Raw genomic sequence first — 19,036 nt, 5'->3', positions numbered from 1 at the left:
TGTTCCTTTACTGCTGAGAACAGAATCTGGCCTATTGTAACCCGATAAAGGGCTGTAGAAGTTAGGATCGCGATTGCATTTCTTGTTCAACAGTTAATGCTTATATATTGTACATAAATGGTATTAATACTTTATGATGTATACTTTGTGACGTAGCTTTGCTTTTTAAGACTCAGCCCAACTGTTTTTGTATTTTCTTTGTCGCTTTTAGGATAATCTCTTTGAATGGCATTTTACCGTCCGTGGGCCTCCAGACTCTGATTTTGATGGTGGTGTTTACCATGGCAGAATTGTGCTTCCACCAGAATATCCCATGAAACCACCGAGCATTATTCTTCTAACGGTAAAAGTGTTTTAGGTTTCTTAAAAGTATTGTGATATTGAGGTCACACCAGTAGAGAACAATGGAACATTTGAGTGAACACAATCCTTGCTATTGCAATTATCAGTTCGGAAACACTTGTGATTCTGGTTGTTGCATTCTGTTTTATGATTTTCTTCTCTTCTCAGTTCTGAGGTTGGAACTCAACATTATGTACATATGTTTCTTGGTCAGGATCTTCTCAGAAGGCAAAAAGCTGATACCTCTAGAAATTGCTGCTTCGAACTGGCTCCCATATTCCATGTAGCATTTTCAAAGAATGTTGTGATCTGGTGAAGGACCAATAAAGTCTTTTGTTTAAAGTAGGCAAAGTTTGAGATTCAAGGCACTTTCTCAGTGAATAAAGCCTCCTGGTTTCTGGAGGTTTTGAACAAATAAAAATGAACTTTATTATATGAGGTCAAAAAGATCAAACCATACACAATATTTATCTTGTGCTCTAACATTCAAGGCTAATGAGATGCATGTGAATTAATGGACAAAATGTGGTTGAGCCTATCACCCTGCAAAATAATTGGCAGATGCGACCTATATAGATCCCACGGATTTCTCTGCAGTCCACCCAGAGTTTCAAAGATCAAGCCCATAAATTCCCTCAAAGTCGCTCCAAATCAGACAGTCTCAACAATTATACACCTCCCAGGGTTTCAAATCATCTTCCGAGACACCGTTCCCCTGAATTTCTGAACCTGTACTCCAACTTCTACTTGTGCAATTTAAGCTCTCTATTGCCAGCTAGCTTCATTTGGGCTCCAATCATCTCCGCTACAAGCTATAAATTACTTCCAGGGCTATTTCTGTACCCTAACTCTCTCCAGCATGGTGCCATGACCTTCCACCACCATCTCTGCTCTCCAGGCCCTCTTGTGAACCCTAAATGCACAGAGGTACCAAACAGCTTGTGGGACTTCCCCTGAGCCCCAACTACACAAGCAAGCTAACAATAACAGTTTTGCTACCTGGAAACTGCTAAGAGCAGCACCTTTTCAGTCAGGCCTTTACCCATGCTGCTGAACACTGTTCTCCAGCATACAAACTGAATCCCTAGAACCTTCTTGAGCACCACCCATCATAACAATGTAGCCTTCCAGGGCTCACTGCTTTTTAAAACTATTTATAGCTCTTAGCTCTAAGAACAAAACAACGCTTTGGGCTGCATTTCTTTGCAAGCAGTGTCGACACCTCCTCTCCTATTTTGCAGCTAAGTAAGCTCACCTGCTGTTTTATGATTTTACCTTTGTAGCTGTTAGCCCCTTCGGTCAACTTGGCCCTGATCTTTTAAGTGTCATAGTCTTCAAGTCTCTAGTTGCATTTATCCCATTTTCTAGTTGAACCTCAATCTGTCCAGAACTAAAATGTTCCTCTAAAATATTACTATGTACTAAGTAATTTGTAGTGATGATGCTGACATGCAAAATTAGCATCCGCCAAATTTGCTGGATACTCTTCGATCGAGATACACCTACAGACTTTTCCCCTTGAACTGAGGTTTTTGGCCATCAATTTAAGAAGATTGTTACTTTAAATGCCACTCGTTGAGCGAGGAAGTGTTTTAGCTCAACAAGGGCACACTAAGGAAATGTGGCGGTGTGTGCATATTGTAATGTTATTTCAATAACGCCCTTCCTACGTATGTAATGTAAGCAAGATCCCTGGTGATCTTTATATAATCCACCTTTCACCAATAGATAAGGTGAAATGATAAAGCCTCAGTTTCCGGAGTCCTGAGGATATAAGCTTAATCTGTCCCTTGAGTTCTGCTGCTTTCTCAATCAGTGATGTGGAAATCCAGACAAGAGTTGATCTACATTTCTGCTTATTTTCCCCAATATCTGAAAATACTAACTTTGTAAGTCTCCAAGCCCACAGGTACAATCACCTTTTTAAAAGTCTTGTATTTATCAAGCATATTATGACGTCTAGGGATGGTTCAACATACTTCACAGCCAATTAATTGCTTTTGAACTGCATATACACATGGTAACCAGTTGTTCACAGCAATGCCTCAAGTGATAGACATGATACAGTACCGGTATTTTTTTGTTTGTTTGTTGCTGCTGCTGTTGGATAAGGGATAAATATTGGCCAGGGCAATTGACAAACTTGGTAGTGCCATGGTATCTTGTACTACAATGGAGCAGGTAGGATGGACCACTCCGTAAATGCCCCACCCAGCACGGTAGCATTGTGGATAGCACAATCGTTTCACAGCTCCAGGGTCCCAGGTTCAATTCCGGCTTGGGTCACTGTCTGTGTGGAGTCTGCACATCCTCCCTGTGTGTGCGTGGGTTTCCTCCGGGTGCTCCGATTTCCTCCCACAGCCCAAAGATGTTCAGGTTAGGTGGATTGGCCATGATAAATTGCCCTTAGTGTCCAAAATTGCCCTTCGTGTTGGGTGGGGTTACTGGGTTATGGGGATAGGGTGGAGGTGTTAACCTTGGGTAGGGTGCTCTTTCCGGGAGCCGGTGCAGACTCGATGGGCCGAATGGCCTCCTTCTGCACTGTAAATTCTATGATCTATGATGACTCTAACAATGTAAGAAACTGTGGTGTTGATTATAAGAACATAAGAAATAGGAGTGGAATACACCAAATTACTCTTCAAACCTGCACCGTCATTCATACAATTAGAGCTGATCTACCTCAGTACCACTTATGAATGCAAGCTAATGCTTGATTCCATAACCAGTAGAAATAGATAATGAGAGCAACATGATCTGAGCCAACCTGACAAATTCAAAGTTTTTTTTGGTTAAAGTGTCACTTAGCAATCTGAAAGCTTTGCTTTATACAAAGGCAGAGAAGTGGAATTTTGTTTCTTATCCCTACTTAAAAATAAGGGATAGTAAGGAAGGAAGATGTGTCTATTCCTGCTTAACAGTTTTTCTTCCCCCCCCCCCATTGCATGGAATGGTTTAATTATTACTCCCAATTTTTTTATGGTGTTTCAAAGAAAGAGTACCAAATTTATGCACTGCCATGTTGCATTATCGTCATTGCTAAGAATAGCTTTGAGAGTTTCCAAGCTTTCATTCAAAACTTGTTTTTCATGATATCCAAAACGATTAGATTGTGAATTGGAACAAGAAATCTAATACCCAAGTACATTTTGGTTCTTCGTGGTTTGTTCTTGATTTGTACTTTCACAGGCTGCTACTGAATGAAGACAGTACAGCTTTGTTTCCACGACCTGTCTTGCACTTCCTCTTCTTCTGACCATTTTTGCTTTGAGTGAAGGCAAGTGTGCTTCAGAGTACTCATTCATACATCCTAGGACCTGATTGTACAGTATAGTTGGCTAAGGCCCAGGCGCAGGTACCAGTCCACACTATTAGCTGACAAGTTACTGTAAGTCACATGGAAAGATTTTGGGATGTGGGAACATTAGCTTTCAAATTAAAGAGATGCATATGAGGTGCTCAAGTTTTGTTTGCTTTGCCCAAACATTCTTTAAAAGAATCGGAACAAGTAATCTGAAACATTTTAGAAATTCATGTGCAATTATTTTGGAAATTTTGAAGGCAGTTGGAAATTAGCAGTTATTTTGTACCTAGCAATCTCTTTGCTAAAAGTTTATTTACTATTTAATACTGCTACTTGAACAGGTTTTTTTCTTTCAGCCCAATGGAAGGTTTGAAGTAGGTAAAAAGATATGTTTGAGCATCTCCGGACATCACCCAGAAACATGGCAACCATCCTGGAGCAGTGAGTATAACCCAGGATTCGGGTCGTAAACCACCATCTCCTAACGGCTACAGCATATTTTTTTTTTAAAACAACTTGCAGTTATGTAGGGTGTTTCATGACCACCTGATATCTCCAAGCACTTTATAGCAATGAAGTACTTTAGAAGTGGAGTCATTTTTACAATGTAAGAAATGGGCAGCTAATTTGTGCTTAACAAACTCACAAACAGTAATGTGTTATGATCAGATTTTTCTTTTCTTTTTGTAATGATAAATATTGGCCAGGACACAGGATACTGTTCTTCTTCAAAATAGTGTCATCAATCCACACAAGCAGACGTTCTCAACTGTGCAGTACTCCCCTAGTACTACCCTGTGGTGTCGGCCTGAATTTTCTATTCATGCTGTAGAAACTGGAACCTTGTGATTTAGAGGATGAGAATGTGCAACCAACCCTAAGCCTTGGCTGACATAATTGACACACTGATCACTAGAAAATTGTGTTGTTTACGAGTGTGGGGTAATGGTTTTAATACTAGTGCTATCTCCTATAGAGTGTTACATCTGTGATTCTTTTGAGAGTTTACAACTTTAAGCGCGCCACAGTGGGAAGGTTCTGAATAGGTACCAGGTCGATTCTCCTTCTCTTTGTCCATCCACTCCCTTGGGTGCAAGAGACAAAGTCAAACAAACTGCAGTTGTGCACTTTTAAATCTTACAATGGAGTTTTTGTCTAACCTTTTAGCTGTGTTTACTGTAAATATGGATACCTAGAAGGAAAGTGGGAAATGAATATACAGTTACAAAAATCCATTTTAAATCTTATTGTATTTATATCTAGTACGAACAGCATTGTTGGCCATTATTGGGTTTATGCCAACAAAGGGAGAAGGAGCCATTGGTTCTCTGGATTACACTCCTGATGAGAGGAAAGCACTTGCCAAAAAGTAAGGTTTTGTTTTATCGTTTTACATTATTTAAGCAAATAGATGGTTCTTTATTATTGGGGGGATTTTTTTGTGTTTCCCTTCCCATCCTCCTTTCCTCTCAAAAAATGGTGCAAGAAGAAAATCAACATTTGCCAAAATCAGTAATATCAGAACAATGCTTAATCCTGCATAATATGCAAGAAATGAGGGTAAGAGATTCCAGAGAGTCAAATTATCTCAATTAGGTTTTGATTTAACTAAGCCATTCAACAGTAGTACTGCACATGAATACTGGACAAGGTAACTGAGTTGCTATACACAGAGCTGTTAAAGATAATTTTGAACAAAAATGTATTAACTCGCAACTTTGCTTAACGGCATCTATATCACCTTAATAATGATCAAAATAAAATAATTGGCTTAAATTAAAGCCCTCCTAGGCACAAAATTAATAAGCATTTCACAAATGTTAAATGTTTTTGTACGTCAGGTCACAAGATTTTAACTGTGAAAATTGTGGTTCTCACATGAGGACAGCCCTACTTCCGTGCACAGCAAGTAGCATTCCGAGTTTAGCTGATGTGGAGGCAAAAGAATTAGCAAAACAAATCAGTTTTAAGGTATGTTGGCTTTTATAAATTGTGAATATTGTTTGCATATATTTGTGTGCATTGTTAGTTGAGCCCATCTGTTTCAGTTTATAAACCAAAAAAGTGAATGGTTTGCATGCTCTCAGAAAACGTAACAAAATTATAAACCATACTTTGAAAAATTCTGTAATAATTAATCTGTATGGTGAAGGGAGGGATTCATTTGCATTAATTTAGTATCTTAATGCTGTTACGTCCAGCTACAAGTGAGGTTCCCCAAAAGTTGTTGTTTCACCCCCTCGATTTGTCACTGTCTGGCTGGGTTAACCCCAAATTGTACAAACCCAGGTGAGGAGGGATGACTGGCCCCATGTCTTCATTCAAGCCACCCTCTGCTGCAGCAAAGGTTTAATCTAAGAAGGCCCCCTTTCCCTTGGATCTTTTTTTCCAGACCTAATAGTTAATGTTTAAAGAGGTGCCAATTTAACCAAGCTTTCTTGAGTCAAGTTATCTATGGCAAAATGGTCAAACTCATGCATCTATATTCATACAGGTTAGAAGTATTAAGGCCAATAGTAAGCAAATATAAAGCTGTACAGCACAGTCTGAGTTGCAAAGAGTCAAGGACACATTGTGGCTGATTCTTCGGTTCAGGTGTTCAGTAAAATCATTTCCGTTCTTTTTCCTGCTGCGATTCTTCTTTTTTTTTAATAAACAATTTTATTGAGGTAGTTTCTGGCTTTGTAAACAGTTACAAACATCAACAGAAAGAAAGCAAAAAAGGCACAAATGTGCAAACATCCACGTACTTTCAATACTTCAATCATAACATACTGCACAAGCCCGCTCCTCTCCCACCGGTACTACCCGCCATTTTATCCCTCCTACTCTACTCTACTCTACCCCCACCCCCTGCTGACGCTCACTCTCCCGCAAAGAAGTCAATAAATGGTTGCCACCTCCGGGCGAACCCCTGTACAGATCCTCTCAAGGCAAACTTAATTTTTTCCATACCCAGGAAACTCGACATGTCCGCAAGCCACAACTCAGTCTTCGGGGGCTTTGAGTCCCTCCACGCCAATAGTATTCGTCGCCGGGCTATCAGGGAAGCAAAGGCCAAAACTTCGGCCTCTTTCTCCCCCTGGACTCTCGGGTCCTCCGAAACCCCAAAAATTGCCACCCCTGGACTCATCACCACCCTTGTTTTTAGCACCTGGGTCATGATCCCCGCAAATCCCTCCTAGTACCCCCTCCGCTTAGGGCATGCCCAAAACATGTGAACGTGGTTCGCTGGTCCTCCCGCGCACCTAGCGCATTTGTCCTCTATCCCAAAGAATTTGCTCATCCGAGCCACCGTCACATGGGCCCGGTGAACGACCTTAAATTGAATCAACCCGAGCCTAGCACATGTCGCGGTCAAATTTACCCTACTCAGGGCCTCTTCCCACAGCCCGTCCTCCATTTCCCCGCCTAGCTGCTCCTCCCATTTAAGTTTCGGTTCCTCTGTCTGGGACCCTTCCTCCCTCATGAGCACCTTAGAAATACCAGAGACTCTACCCTCCCCTTCTTCTCCCCCTAGAGACTATTCTGTCTAGGATCCCCATTGGCGGGAGGCGTGGGAAAGATGGGACCTGTCTACGAATAAAGTCCCGCAACTGTAGGTACCTAAAATCATTTCCCCTTACCAACCCAAATTTCTCCTCCAAGCTCCTCATACTCGCAAAGCTCCCTTCCAGGAACATATCACCCACCCTTCCCACCCCCGCCCGCCGCCATACTCTGAACCCCCCCATCCATACTCCCGGGGGCAAACCAATGGTTGTCGCAGATTGGCGCCCAGACAGACGCCCCCATCTCCCCTACATGACTCCTCCACTGGCCCCATATCCGCAGGGTCGCCACCACTACCGGGCTGGTGGTGTACTTGGCCGGCGGCAGCGGTAGAGGAGCCATGACAAGGGCTGCCAAGCTGGAGCCCCTGCATGAAGCCGCCTCCACCCGCTCCCAAATAGACCCCGTACCCACCATCCACTTCCTTATCATAGCGATGTTGGCCGTCCAGTAATAATTAATCAGACTCAGCAAAGCCAGCCCTCCCTCGCTGCGGTTCCTCTCCAACATCGCCTTCTTCACCTGCGGGGATTTTCCCACCCAGACAAAGCTCATGATCATCCTGTTAACTCTTTTGAAGAAGGACTGTGGGATAAAGATCGGGAGGCACTGAAAAATAAACAGAAATCTAGGGAGGATTGTCATCTTTACAGTCTGCACCCTCCCTGCCGGCGACAGCGGGAGTGCATCCCATCTCCGAAACTCTCCCTTCATTTGCTCCACCATCCTGGCCAAATTTAACTTGTGCAGCCTGCCCCAGTCTCGTGCCACCTGGATTCCCAAATACTGGAAATTTTCCTCAACCAGCCTAAACGGTAGCCCTCTCAATCTATTCTCCTGGCCCCTTGCCTGTACCACAAACATTTCACTCTTGGCCATATTTAATTTGTATCCTGAGAACTGGCCGAACTTCCTCAGCGTTCCCAGTATACTTCCCATCCCAGCCACTGGGTCCGACACGTACAGGAGCAGGTCGTCTGTGTAAAGAGAGACCCTATGTTCTACCCCGCCCCTCACCATCCCCTTCCATCCCTCTGCGGCTCTCAGTGCAATCGCCAGCGGCTCTACGGCCAGCGCAAACAGCAGCGGGGAGAGCGGGCAGCCCTGTCTGGTCCCTCGGTACAACCTAAAGCACTCCGACACTTCTCTGTTAGTCCTGACGCTGGCCCTCGGGGCCTGATATAATAATTTGATCCAATCCCTCCCTGAACCCAAACCATCCAAGCACCTCCCATAGATAGACCCACTCCACCCGGTCAAAGGCCTTCTCGGCGTCCATTGCCACCACTACCTCCACCTCCCTACCCGCCGGGGGCATTATTATCACATTAAGTAATCTTCTCAGGTTGGCTGCCAGCTGCCTACCTTTCATGAACCCAGTTTGATCCTCCCCAATCACCTCCGGTACGCAGTCCTCCATTTTAACCGCCCGTACCTTTGCCAGGAGCTTGGCGTCAACATTAATCAGGGAGATTGGCCTGCAGGACCCGCATGCCTCCGGGTCTTTACCCCGCTTCAATATCAGTGATATAGTGGCTTGCGACATTGTCGGTGGCAGGGTCCCTCGCCTCATTGAAAACCCTCGCCAAGACCGGGCCCACCAGCTCAGAAAACTATCTATAGAACTCTACTGGGTATCCATCCGGCCCCGGGGCTTTCCCCGACTGCATGGCCTTTAGGCCCCCCAATACCTCCTCCACTCTAATCGGGGCCCCCAGCTCATCCACTCGCCCCCCACCTACTGTTGGGAAGGTTAACCCATCCAGAAACCTTTTCATCTCCTCCGGTTCTTCCGGCGGCTCCGAAGTATACAGCTTGCGATAGAAGTCCCGGAATACCTTATTCAATCCTGCCGGGTCCTCCACTTTGCGCCCCTCCCCATCCCTCACTCTACCTATTTCCCTGGCCGCCTCCCTCCTCCTGAGTTGCTGCGCTAACAGTCTGCTAGCCTTTTCCCCATGCTCGTACACTGCTCCCCTCGCCTTCCTAAGCTGTTCCACGGCCCTACTCATGGATAGTGCCCCCAGTTCCGCCTGTAGTCTCTGCCTCTCCCTGAGTAAAACCTCCCCCGGGGACTCCGCGTGCTCTTCATCTATCCGACCCATTTCCCTGACCAATCTATCCATCTCTGCCCTATCTGCCTTGGCTCTGTGGGCCCCAATTGAAATCAGCTCCCCCAGCACTACTGCCTTTAGCGCCTCCCACAGGGTCGCCGCTGAGACCTCCCCCGTGTCATTCACCTGCAAGTAATTTTGCATACACCTCCGAAGCCTCTCACAGATCCCCTCCTCCGACAGCAGTCCCACGTCTAGCCTCCATTGCGGGCATCTGGGTAGACCTCCCCCGATCTGCAGGTCTACCCAGTGCGGGGCATGGTCTGAGATAGTAATTGCCGAGTATTCCGTGTTCTTTACCTCCCCTATACAATCCCAGCTTAGTACGAAGAAATCTATCCTGGAATATACTTTATGGACGTGCGAGTAAAACGAGTAGCCCCTTCCTGTCGGCTGTCTATCTCTCCAGGGGTCCACTGCCCCCATTTGCTCCATAAACCCTTTCAGCTCCCTTGCCATTGCTGGGAGTCTACCCGTTCTGGGACACGTCCGATCGAAAGCCGGGTCAAGGACCATGTTAAAGTCCCCCCCCCCCCCCCCATTATTAGCCTGCGAGAGTCCAGGTCCGGGATCTTCCCCAGCACTCTTTTTTAATGAAGTCCACGTCATCCCAGTTCGGGGCATATATATATTCACCAGCACCACTCTTCTCCCCTCCAGTCTGCCCCGTACCATCAGGTATCTGCCCCCCCTGTCTGCGGTTATGCCCTCTGCCTCAAATTGCACCCGCTTGTTGATCATGATTGCCACCCCCCTGGACTTCAAGTCCAAGTGGAAGACCTGGCTAATCCAGCCCTTCTTTAGCCTGGTCTGGTCAGACACTTTCAGATGTGTCTCCTGCAACATAATTACGTCCGCCCTCCGAGCCCGCAAGTGCGCGAACACCCGCGTCCTCTTAACCGGCCCATTCAGTCCCTTGGCGTTCCAGGTGATCAACCTGGTCGGGGGGCACAACCCCCCCCCCCCCCCCCCCCCCCCCCCCCCCCACCACGCCGGTCAGCCATAGCCTTTCTCAGGCTGGCCCCTGACCCGTGCGTCACGCCATTCCTGGCCTGCCCGTTGGCTGCCTCCACCCTCGACCTTTCCAGTGCCTATTTTAAGTCCCTCCCACGTCAGCAGAACAACCCCCCCCCCCCCACCACATCCCCCGATTTCCCCACCCCTGCCATCCACTGGCTGTGATCTCTTCCCCCCCCCCCCCCCCCCCCCCACCTGACTCCCTTGACTAGCCAATCTGCTAGCCCAGTGACTCAATACTCCGGCGCCTTCCTGTCTCATTCCCATTGTTTCCCCGGCGCCCCATCCCCCTCTCCAACCCACTGGAGCAAGCCGGATCCAGTGTCCTCCGCGAGCTGCATAAAAAGTACAAATCCGCCCAAAAAGGAAAAAACAGAAAAAAGAGGAAAAAACAAAAAAAACCATGAGAAAAAAAGAAAACCCCCCCCCCCCAAACCAATGTCCATGAACAAAGAAAAGAGTCCCAAATGTTCCGCTTGGCACCTTTGGCCCAGCAAACCGTTGAACAGCAATCCAGGCCCATTCGGCGTACGTTCCCACGGTAATCCTCTGGCCCTAATTCGCGTCCGTGGGGCCTCTTCGGGACCAGCCCCTGATCCCTCGCAAAATCCATCGCTTCTTCAGGCTCGGAGAAGTAGTGGTGTTGACCCTGGTGCGTGACCCATAGGCGAGCCGGGAACATCAGACCAAACTTCACTTGCTTCTTGAACACCACCTCCTTGACATTCTTAAAAGGCTGCTCGCCGCCGAGCCACCTCCTGGCTTGGGTCCTGGTAGATGCGGAGAACACTGTTGTTCCACATGCTGCTCCTGGCGCTCTTTGCCCACCGCAGCACCCGCTCCTGGTCCACGAACCTGTGGAACCTAATCACCATCGGGCGGGGGGGGGGTCCACCCGGCCGCCCCTGCCTCGTCTGCACTCTGTGTGCCCCCTCCAGCTCTGGCGGTCGCGGAAAGGCTTCGGCCCCCATCAGCTGCATCAGTAGGTCTGCTACAAACGCTGCGGCATCAGCTCCCTCAGCCCCCTCCGGGAGGCCGACCATCCTCGGGTTGTCCCTGCGGACTCTAGTCTCCAGCTCCTCCACTCTGTCCAGCAGTCTTCTCTGCCTCTCTTTCAGCCCGTCAACTTCTAGTGCCGCAACCGTCTGCGCATCCGCCTGCTCCTCCACCGCCTCTCCCAGCTCCTTAACTTTAACATCTTGCGCATCCAGCCTCTGGTTCAGCTGATCCACCGCTTTCTGGATTGGGTCCAAGCTGTCCCGCTTCAGCGCTTCAAAACTGGACTTCATTACCTGGAGCATGTTATCCAGCGCCTGCTGGATTGCTGAGTCCAGGGTCCGTGTGTCCGCCATCTTTAGGTCCCAGGTAATTTTCTTCAGGTCCTTGCCTCTGTCCCTTTTTCTCCTTTTTCTTCTGCCTTCTGGACTCCCGCTGTTCCATGTGCTGCAGCCCGCTCCTCAGCACTTTCGCTGCCGCCTTCCTTCTCCCAGCTCCTTAACTTTTACCTCTTGAGCATCTGGTGGGTCCAAGTTGGCCTGCTTCAGCGACTCCAAAACTGTTTTTCTTCTCTTGGAGCAAGAAAGGTCTGTGTGTCTGCCATCTTAAGTTCCAGGTCAGCTTCCTCTGCTCCTTGCCTCTGTCTCTTTCTCTCTCTCCTCCTCTACTTCCTGGACTCCCACGGTTCCATCGATTGCAGCCCGCTCTCCAGCACTATCGCGGCCGCCTTTTTGCCGCTCCGTGGTCCCGCTATCGCGGGGAATCAGCCCTAAAGCCCCGCCGGAGTGAGAGCCCGCCGAATGTGCGGCTCACTTGAACATCGCCGCCACCTGAAGTCCCTGCTGCAATTCTTCGCCGCCACCTGAAGTCCCTGCTGCGATTCTTCTGCTGGCTGATCGATTTTCACAGTTCAGGCAGACCCTGGACATCTCTCTCTCTGCTAGCTTTTAACCCCTGTCTTCGTATTATAATATCCCTGCAATTTGAACTGAAGTCTCCCGGTCCTCCAGTCTCCTGCATTCTTTTCTGGCGCTTGTTCATCATTTCCACCTTGGTCCCAGCACGGTTATGTACTCCTCATGCTCGGACACCTTTTTTCTCCACCTCCTGGATCACTCTTCCGTGGGTCTCTGGATTCTGCACAACTTGATCAATGGAAGCCTTAATCGCGTCCAGCGTGTCCTCCTTCAGCTTGGCAAGGCAATCTTCGAAAAAATCCTGCACCTGCCCTGTCGACCACTGTGCCGTCTCCCCGTGGCCCTTGCTCTCCGTCATGCTTTCCCGCATTGCCGGCTCTGTCCTTATAGAACTTTGTCTCCTCACACGGCCACATCTGGTCCAATTCTCCATACACCGAAGGGGGATTTCTCCTCACTGTCTCACTCTTCACTGATTTATCCCATAAAATCCGGAAAAACTGGGGGGGGGGGGTCCAGCCGTCACAAGCAGAAGCTATCAAATGTGTGACCTGCTCCTCCATGGCCACCACCGGAAGTCCTCCAGGTTTTTTTTAATCCATCATAACACTTCACTTCCTTGCAGAATGAAATGAGATTCATTCTAATTTCGTACAAAAACTCTGATTTAAAAAAATGATAAAACAATGAAAAGTACACTCTCAAGGACACATTCATTCTCTTGGCAATGGTCAATTTTATCTCTCCTCAGTCCTACCTGGACAGGGTGCTCATAATCACATTTGATTTACCAGGAATGTGGGTGATTTTTAAATAGTACAGTTTGAGGAACAAATTCCGAGCATTCTGGGTGTGGAAACGTTTTACAGATTGTGGTTGTTATAGACGACGGTCTCTGTACCAAATTGGATATATATCTGTTTTGAAAGCCAGCAACAACCTGAGGGTTTCCTTCTCTGTGGTGGAATACCATTTCTGATGCTTGGGCTTTTTAGAGGAGTACCCGATTGGTACCTCTATTTCGGATTCTTTGTCCTGTAGGCAAAAAGTTGCTACTACGGTGCCACTCGCTCAATGGCTACTTTAAGGGTGGCACAGTGGTTAGACCTGATGCCTCACAGCTCCAGGGACCCGGGTTCAATTCCAGCCTCGGGTGTGGATTTTGCACTTTCTCCATGTGTCTGCGTGGGTTTCCTTCGGGTGCTTCGATTTTCTGCAGGTTAGGTGGATTGGCCCATGATAAATTGCCCCGTAGTTTCTTCGGTGGGGCTACAGGGATAGGATGGGGAGGGGAGATGAGCTTAAGTAGGGTGCTCTTTCCATGGGCCAGTGCAGACCCGGTGGGCTGACTGGCCTCCTTCTGCACTGTAAGGATTCTATGAATGTCTCCTCTGAAAGCTGGTACTTCCTGACAGTGCAGTGCTCCCTCAGTACTGAACTGACGGCCTTGGTTTCTTTTTTTTTTAACTTTTAGGGGCGGCATGGTGACAGTGGTTAGCACTGCTGCCTCACAGCTCCAGGGACCCACGTTCAATTCTGGCCTCTGTTGACTGTCGATGTGGAGTTTGCACTTTCTCCCCGTGGCTCTCTGGGTTTCCTCCGGGTGCTCCGGTTCCCTCCCACAGCCCAAAGATGTGCAGGTTAGGTGGATTGATCATGCTAAATTGACTCTTGCTGTCCAAAAGGTTAATGGTGTTACAGAGATAGGGTGGAGGCGTGGGCTTAAGTAGGGTGCTCTTAAAATGTCGGACAAGGCTCCATCTGCAACAACCATAGGTCCACACCAGCCACTGACGACGCCATCTTCAAAAGGTGGGAGGCAGGACGGGGGGACAACTGACAGTCAAGGACCTATACACGGACGACAGGCTCGCAACACTGGACGAACTGACAGAGAAACTTCAGCTAGCTGGGGGGGAACGAGCTACGGTACCTGCAGCTCAAAAACTTCCTACGAAAGGAGACAAGGACATACCCACAACCGCCACGACAGACACTACTGGAAGACCTACTGGACGCAAGTATCCTACAGAAAGGGAACCTGTGTGACATGTATGACCGACTGGTAGATAGGGACGACACCGTACTGCGGACGCAACAAGAAGGAATGGGAGGACGACCTGGGATGGAGATAGGGTGGGGACTCTGGAGCGAAGCACTGCATAGGGTCACTCCACCTCCACGTGCGCAAGGCTCAGCCTGACGCAACTAAAAGTGGTATCATAGAGCTCACTTAACGAGAAACCGTATGAGTAGGTTCTTCCGGAGGTGGAGGACAAATGTGAGCGGTGCACGAGAGGCCCCGGCCAACCACGCCCACATGTTCTGGTCTCTGCCCCAGACTGTGGAGTACTGGACAGCCTTCTTCGAGGCTATGTCCAAAGTGGTGGGGTGAGGTTGGAGCCATGCCGATAGTGGCGGTCTTCGGGGTTTCAGACCAGCCAGATCTATTCCGGGGAGGAGGGCGGACGCCCTGCCTTTGCCTCCTGATTGCCCGCCGTAGAATCCTGTTTGGCTGGCGGTCAGCAGCACCACCCAGAGCTGCAGGATGGCTGTCCGACCTCTCGGAATCTCTCCAAATGGAGGGAGAAAATCAAATTCGCCATCCGAGGGTCGGCGACGGCTTCCACAGAACGTGGGAAGCCATTCATGCAAACTGTTCCGGGACCCTGTTTGTGGCCAACGTACAGGAGGAAGAATAGTCGGGTGGCCAAGAACCAGGGGAAAATGGACGGGAATCGGTTCCAAGGGCCGGTGCAGACTCGATGGGCCAAATAGCCTCCTTCTGCCCTGAATTCTATGATTCTATGAAATGCTTGGTTAAAATTGGGCTGCTTTCACTGGTTCACCTATTAAAATGGCCTTCAGCTTTTTGAAAGCTGTCTGGCATTCCTCAGTCCATACTACCTTTGTTGTTGTTTTTTCTGTAGTGGTTCTTTCAGTGGGGTGGCTACTGTACTAAAGTTCAGGATGAACTTGCAATAGAACCCACATGTCCCCAAGAGCCTCCTGATTTCCTGTTTCAGAATGACAAACTAGGCCAAAGCTACGTCTCTGTAGAGATCTACCATGCAGTTCAAGTGCAGTCTCGCATATACTTTAAAACTCGGTAGAAATTTGAGTTACACTTCTCGGATGCGAAATAAGAATCTTTCATTGTCTCTACTGATTCCAATTGAGAGAAACTTGCATCTATTCTCAATAAAGCTTTGCCAGCAAGACTTAAAGAGAAGTAATTTATAAAACAATTTAAACTTTCAAAAATAATACAGATGGTTTCTTGCTTAAGGCAAAGCTTGCACAGACTTCAAGAGTTTTAGAAGGGAAAATATGAAAATAAGGATAGCAAATAGTCAAGTAAAAGTATAGGTTGATCCGGATAGAAAATGGCTGTCCGAATTCTTATGTTTAAGGAAAATGTTATCAGTTTGAGGCCATCTGTCCATACCTCTGTCGTCCTAATTGGTTTGGGTGAGTTTCCAATACATTTGATTGGATAGTTAACTCAATCCTCAATGTGCAACATTTTAAATGTTTCATGTTTGAATAATTGTGTGTGCTATGGAATGTGATTTTGTGCTGTAATTGAGTCTGGTTCTTACTGGTTTTCTACTGACTCATTTTATCCATATTCTGAACAATGGTGACTTCATATTGCTATGGTGCTTATTTCGACCTTGATCTGATTACTGGTACAGCTCATTTCTTAATATGAAATCTGTTCATCAGAACAATAGTCAGTTCATATTGTCAGTCGAAATGTTGCCTTTATCTTCAACTAGTTTGTGGATGTGTCAAGCTTTGTACCTCTGTTTTCTCATGACCTAAGGTTATGAATATTGAAATCCTTATTTTAAAATGGGTATTAAAGACTGGGCTTTATTTACATTAAAATGGCCGTTTGCCTATCAGAAATAGCTGATTTCCTTCGGTCTCTAACAAAAGGAATTTCCTGGCATTCAAAACAGCTGCCATCTCTGAAGAGACACTAATGACTCCTGGAACTGCAGAGACCAATCTAAAGGATTGGTACAACGACAATTTGGCAATTTGCATTTCTACGGCCAAGGCCTGGCCAACGGAGATGGCCAGTCTGAAAGGAGGAAGGACCCCCTGAAACCTCTCTTAACATTATTGATGGTTGAAACATTACCAATCTTAAGAATCCAGACTAAGGAATATACATTCTTTTGTCCAAGGCACAGTGGAGAGATGGGAGAGACACACACACATATTCCCACCTCCCCCAAAAAAGCTGAAATCTACAATATTGCCATTGGGAGTGGCACAGTTCAGGCAGCCATTTTCCATCAACCAAGCAGCAGCTTAGGACAGTGGCTCAGTCTAGGTGAATACCTGGCCTCCATCTGCATTGTTTCTACTGGAATTTCTATGCCGGTGCCTCAAAGATTAATCTCTCTATACCAATCTCATGGAGCTCATATCCACTGGAAAAGTGATTATCCTGCATCAGTCCTAAACCTGTAGACAGATTTTTTTGATTCTGGACTACTGTGGAACAGTATTTATTCTTTCTCTTTACCTTGTACCTCTTTCTATATCCCTCTTGTAGTTGTATGAATGTAACCTGGCTACATAGCAAAACCCTCCTTCCTGCATTTGTGTGTGCAAATAAATTTATCCTATCTCGAGTTTGCTGTGGGGCTTTTAATCAAAATATGCCACCACATATGAAGTTGGGAAATCAAAAACAAAATACCTTTCTATCACAAACTGTTGGCGAGAGGAGAAATTGGAACTGTTTAAAACAATGCCCCGCGTCCTGTCTGCAAGAGTTTCAATTGAGGAAATAATGTAGGCCAGAACCAAGATTGGCTTTTTATGTTTGATGGGCAGGCATGGTATACGGTCTCATTTGAAGGATGGCACTTTGCCTTTACCTCCCTGGTAGCCTGGAGACAGATCTAATTAGAATGGAGGGACTTGGGTCTTCTGAAACCAGATGTGTGGGTGAGTGACCTGGCAGAACTTAGGCTGGAAAAGATAAAGTTTGCCTTAGAGGGTCTGTGGAGGGGTTTGCCCGGAGATGGCAGCCATTCATCAATTTCTTTGAGAACAGTTAAGTTGTCAACAGTGGTGGGGATGGTGGGGTGTTAGATAATTTTGTTGATCTGGTTATTTGCCTGTTGGCTTGTTTTGTTTTGTGGTTGCATTTGATGTGTAACTATATAAATGCCTCAATAAAATATATATATTTTTTTTAAAGTAAGATGGCATTTTGTAATGCAGCATTCCTTTATTGTGTTGAAATGGCGGCCAAAATTATTGTCTGTGATACAGGTACAACCATAACTACTGAATCATAGACAAATTGGTTGCCAATAACTGAGCCATGCTAACTGCTTTCAGGTTTGTAACTACATCATTTACTTTTCAATAGGCTGAGACGGCTGCTGCTGCTGAACCTTCTCCAGCACCGATACTTGTAAAAAGTGCAAACCAAGAAACCCAAGTTTCTGAGCAGCTTCCCTTCACTCAAAGTAATCCAGAAACTGAAGATATAAGAGAGGTGTGTAATCCAAATTGCCTCCTATCTTTATAACCTTACTTGCATGTCACATTTCATTGAACAGATCTATTTTCATGGAAACTAATAATTCATGAAATGTTTCTATTTAGCTGGTGAGCTGGGGGCAAGACTAAGAAACTGTTCATGTTAACTTAATCCTGGTCTGTCAGGAAATGTCAACGTAGTAACATTTATGTTAGCATTCAAATGCCATTTTTTTTCCATCTCATATCTTTTTGTAACCTCCTCGTGACCTCTTAACAACACTTTTTGCCTTCACCTTCTACCATCACCAGCCTTACATTTGCCCCATCATGTTGTGCCACCTACAGTGTGGGTTTTTGCAACAGGCATTGCTCCTCCCTTCTCCACTCTGCTTTCCAGGGGAACTACCCTGTTTAATATATCCTTGCTCACTCTAAAACTCCTCAATTAGTGTGTTTTTTTTCTTGTGCACCACTTCATCACTTGTCTGTTTACCTCTTCCCATAAAATGTAGCATACATGCTGAAAGTTCTCTCTTCGTGGAAGGCAGCATTTTAATGTACTTTTGAAATCTAGTATGCTGTATTTGCTGCTCTTTACAGTGTGAAGACCAACTTCTATAAAGTCACCATTTTAGCAAAAACACCTCTGTTCTATCCACAGGTGTGACCCTGACCCCTCCCTTCACTGCTTTTAATTGGGGCTCCCATTCATCTTTCTCTAGGCCAGTCTGAAATCCTGTGGTCTGAATTTTGACGAGTAGCCTTAGACTTTAATTATGTAGTGGCAACTCGCATAACTATTTTAAATGTACAAGTTCCCCTCCAAGGGCCCACTTACTGTCTACAGGAATGATGTGGGGATGCCGGCGTTGGACTAGGGTGAGCACAGTAAAAAGTCTTGCAATACCAGGTTAAAGTCCAACAGGTTTGTTTTGAATCTCTAGCTTTTGGAACACAGCTCCTTTGTTAGGTGAAGTGTTGTAAGACTTCTTGCTGTCTACAGGAATACAGCTAATTCTGAAGCTGCTGTCATATCCTGTGCAGACTGCATATGCTACAATTTGATGCATGCTGTACTCCACGCACATTAACATTTGATGCCATTTTCTCACGTGATGCTATTTCCTCGTATCAAGTTTCCTAGCTCAGGCATTGAACTTTTTTGAGTAATCGTTCAAATCAGCCTGTTCAATAAATTATTTGAGTGACTGTTTGGCAATTGAACTTCTGAACTGTTAAGTAGATGTATTTCTTAATTTCTTTCAGTTTTAAATAAC

General features: G+C 46.4%; 1 protein-coding gene across 1 annotated transcript in view; it reads left to right on the top strand.

Annotated features, from left to right (window-relative positions):
• The window catches only part of ube2j1 (ubiquitin-conjugating enzyme E2, J1), a 72,206-nt gene that overhangs the window by 37,155 nt on the left and 16,015 nt on the right, over positions 1-19,036 (top strand). Inside the window, exons 3-7 of the mRNA XM_038799359.1 lie at positions 212-343; positions 4,003-4,087; positions 4,910-5,015; positions 5,488-5,617; positions 17,644-17,772. Coding sequence (XP_038655287.1) covers positions 212-343; positions 4,003-4,087; positions 4,910-5,015; positions 5,488-5,617; positions 17,644-17,772 — 582 coding nt within the window. The remainder of the gene's footprint in view (positions 1-211; positions 344-4,002; positions 4,088-4,909; positions 5,016-5,487; positions 5,618-17,643; positions 17,773-19,036) is intronic.

The sequence above is a fragment of the Scyliorhinus canicula genome, chromosome 6, assembly GCF_902713615.1.
Source record: "Scyliorhinus canicula chromosome 6, sScyCan1.1, whole genome shotgun sequence".
Lineage (NCBI taxonomy): Eukaryota > Metazoa > Chordata > Chondrichthyes > Carcharhiniformes > Scyliorhinidae > Scyliorhinus > Scyliorhinus canicula.
The sequence above is the reverse complement of the archived record's forward strand: the minus strand, read 5'-3'. Positions and strand labels throughout refer to the sequence as shown.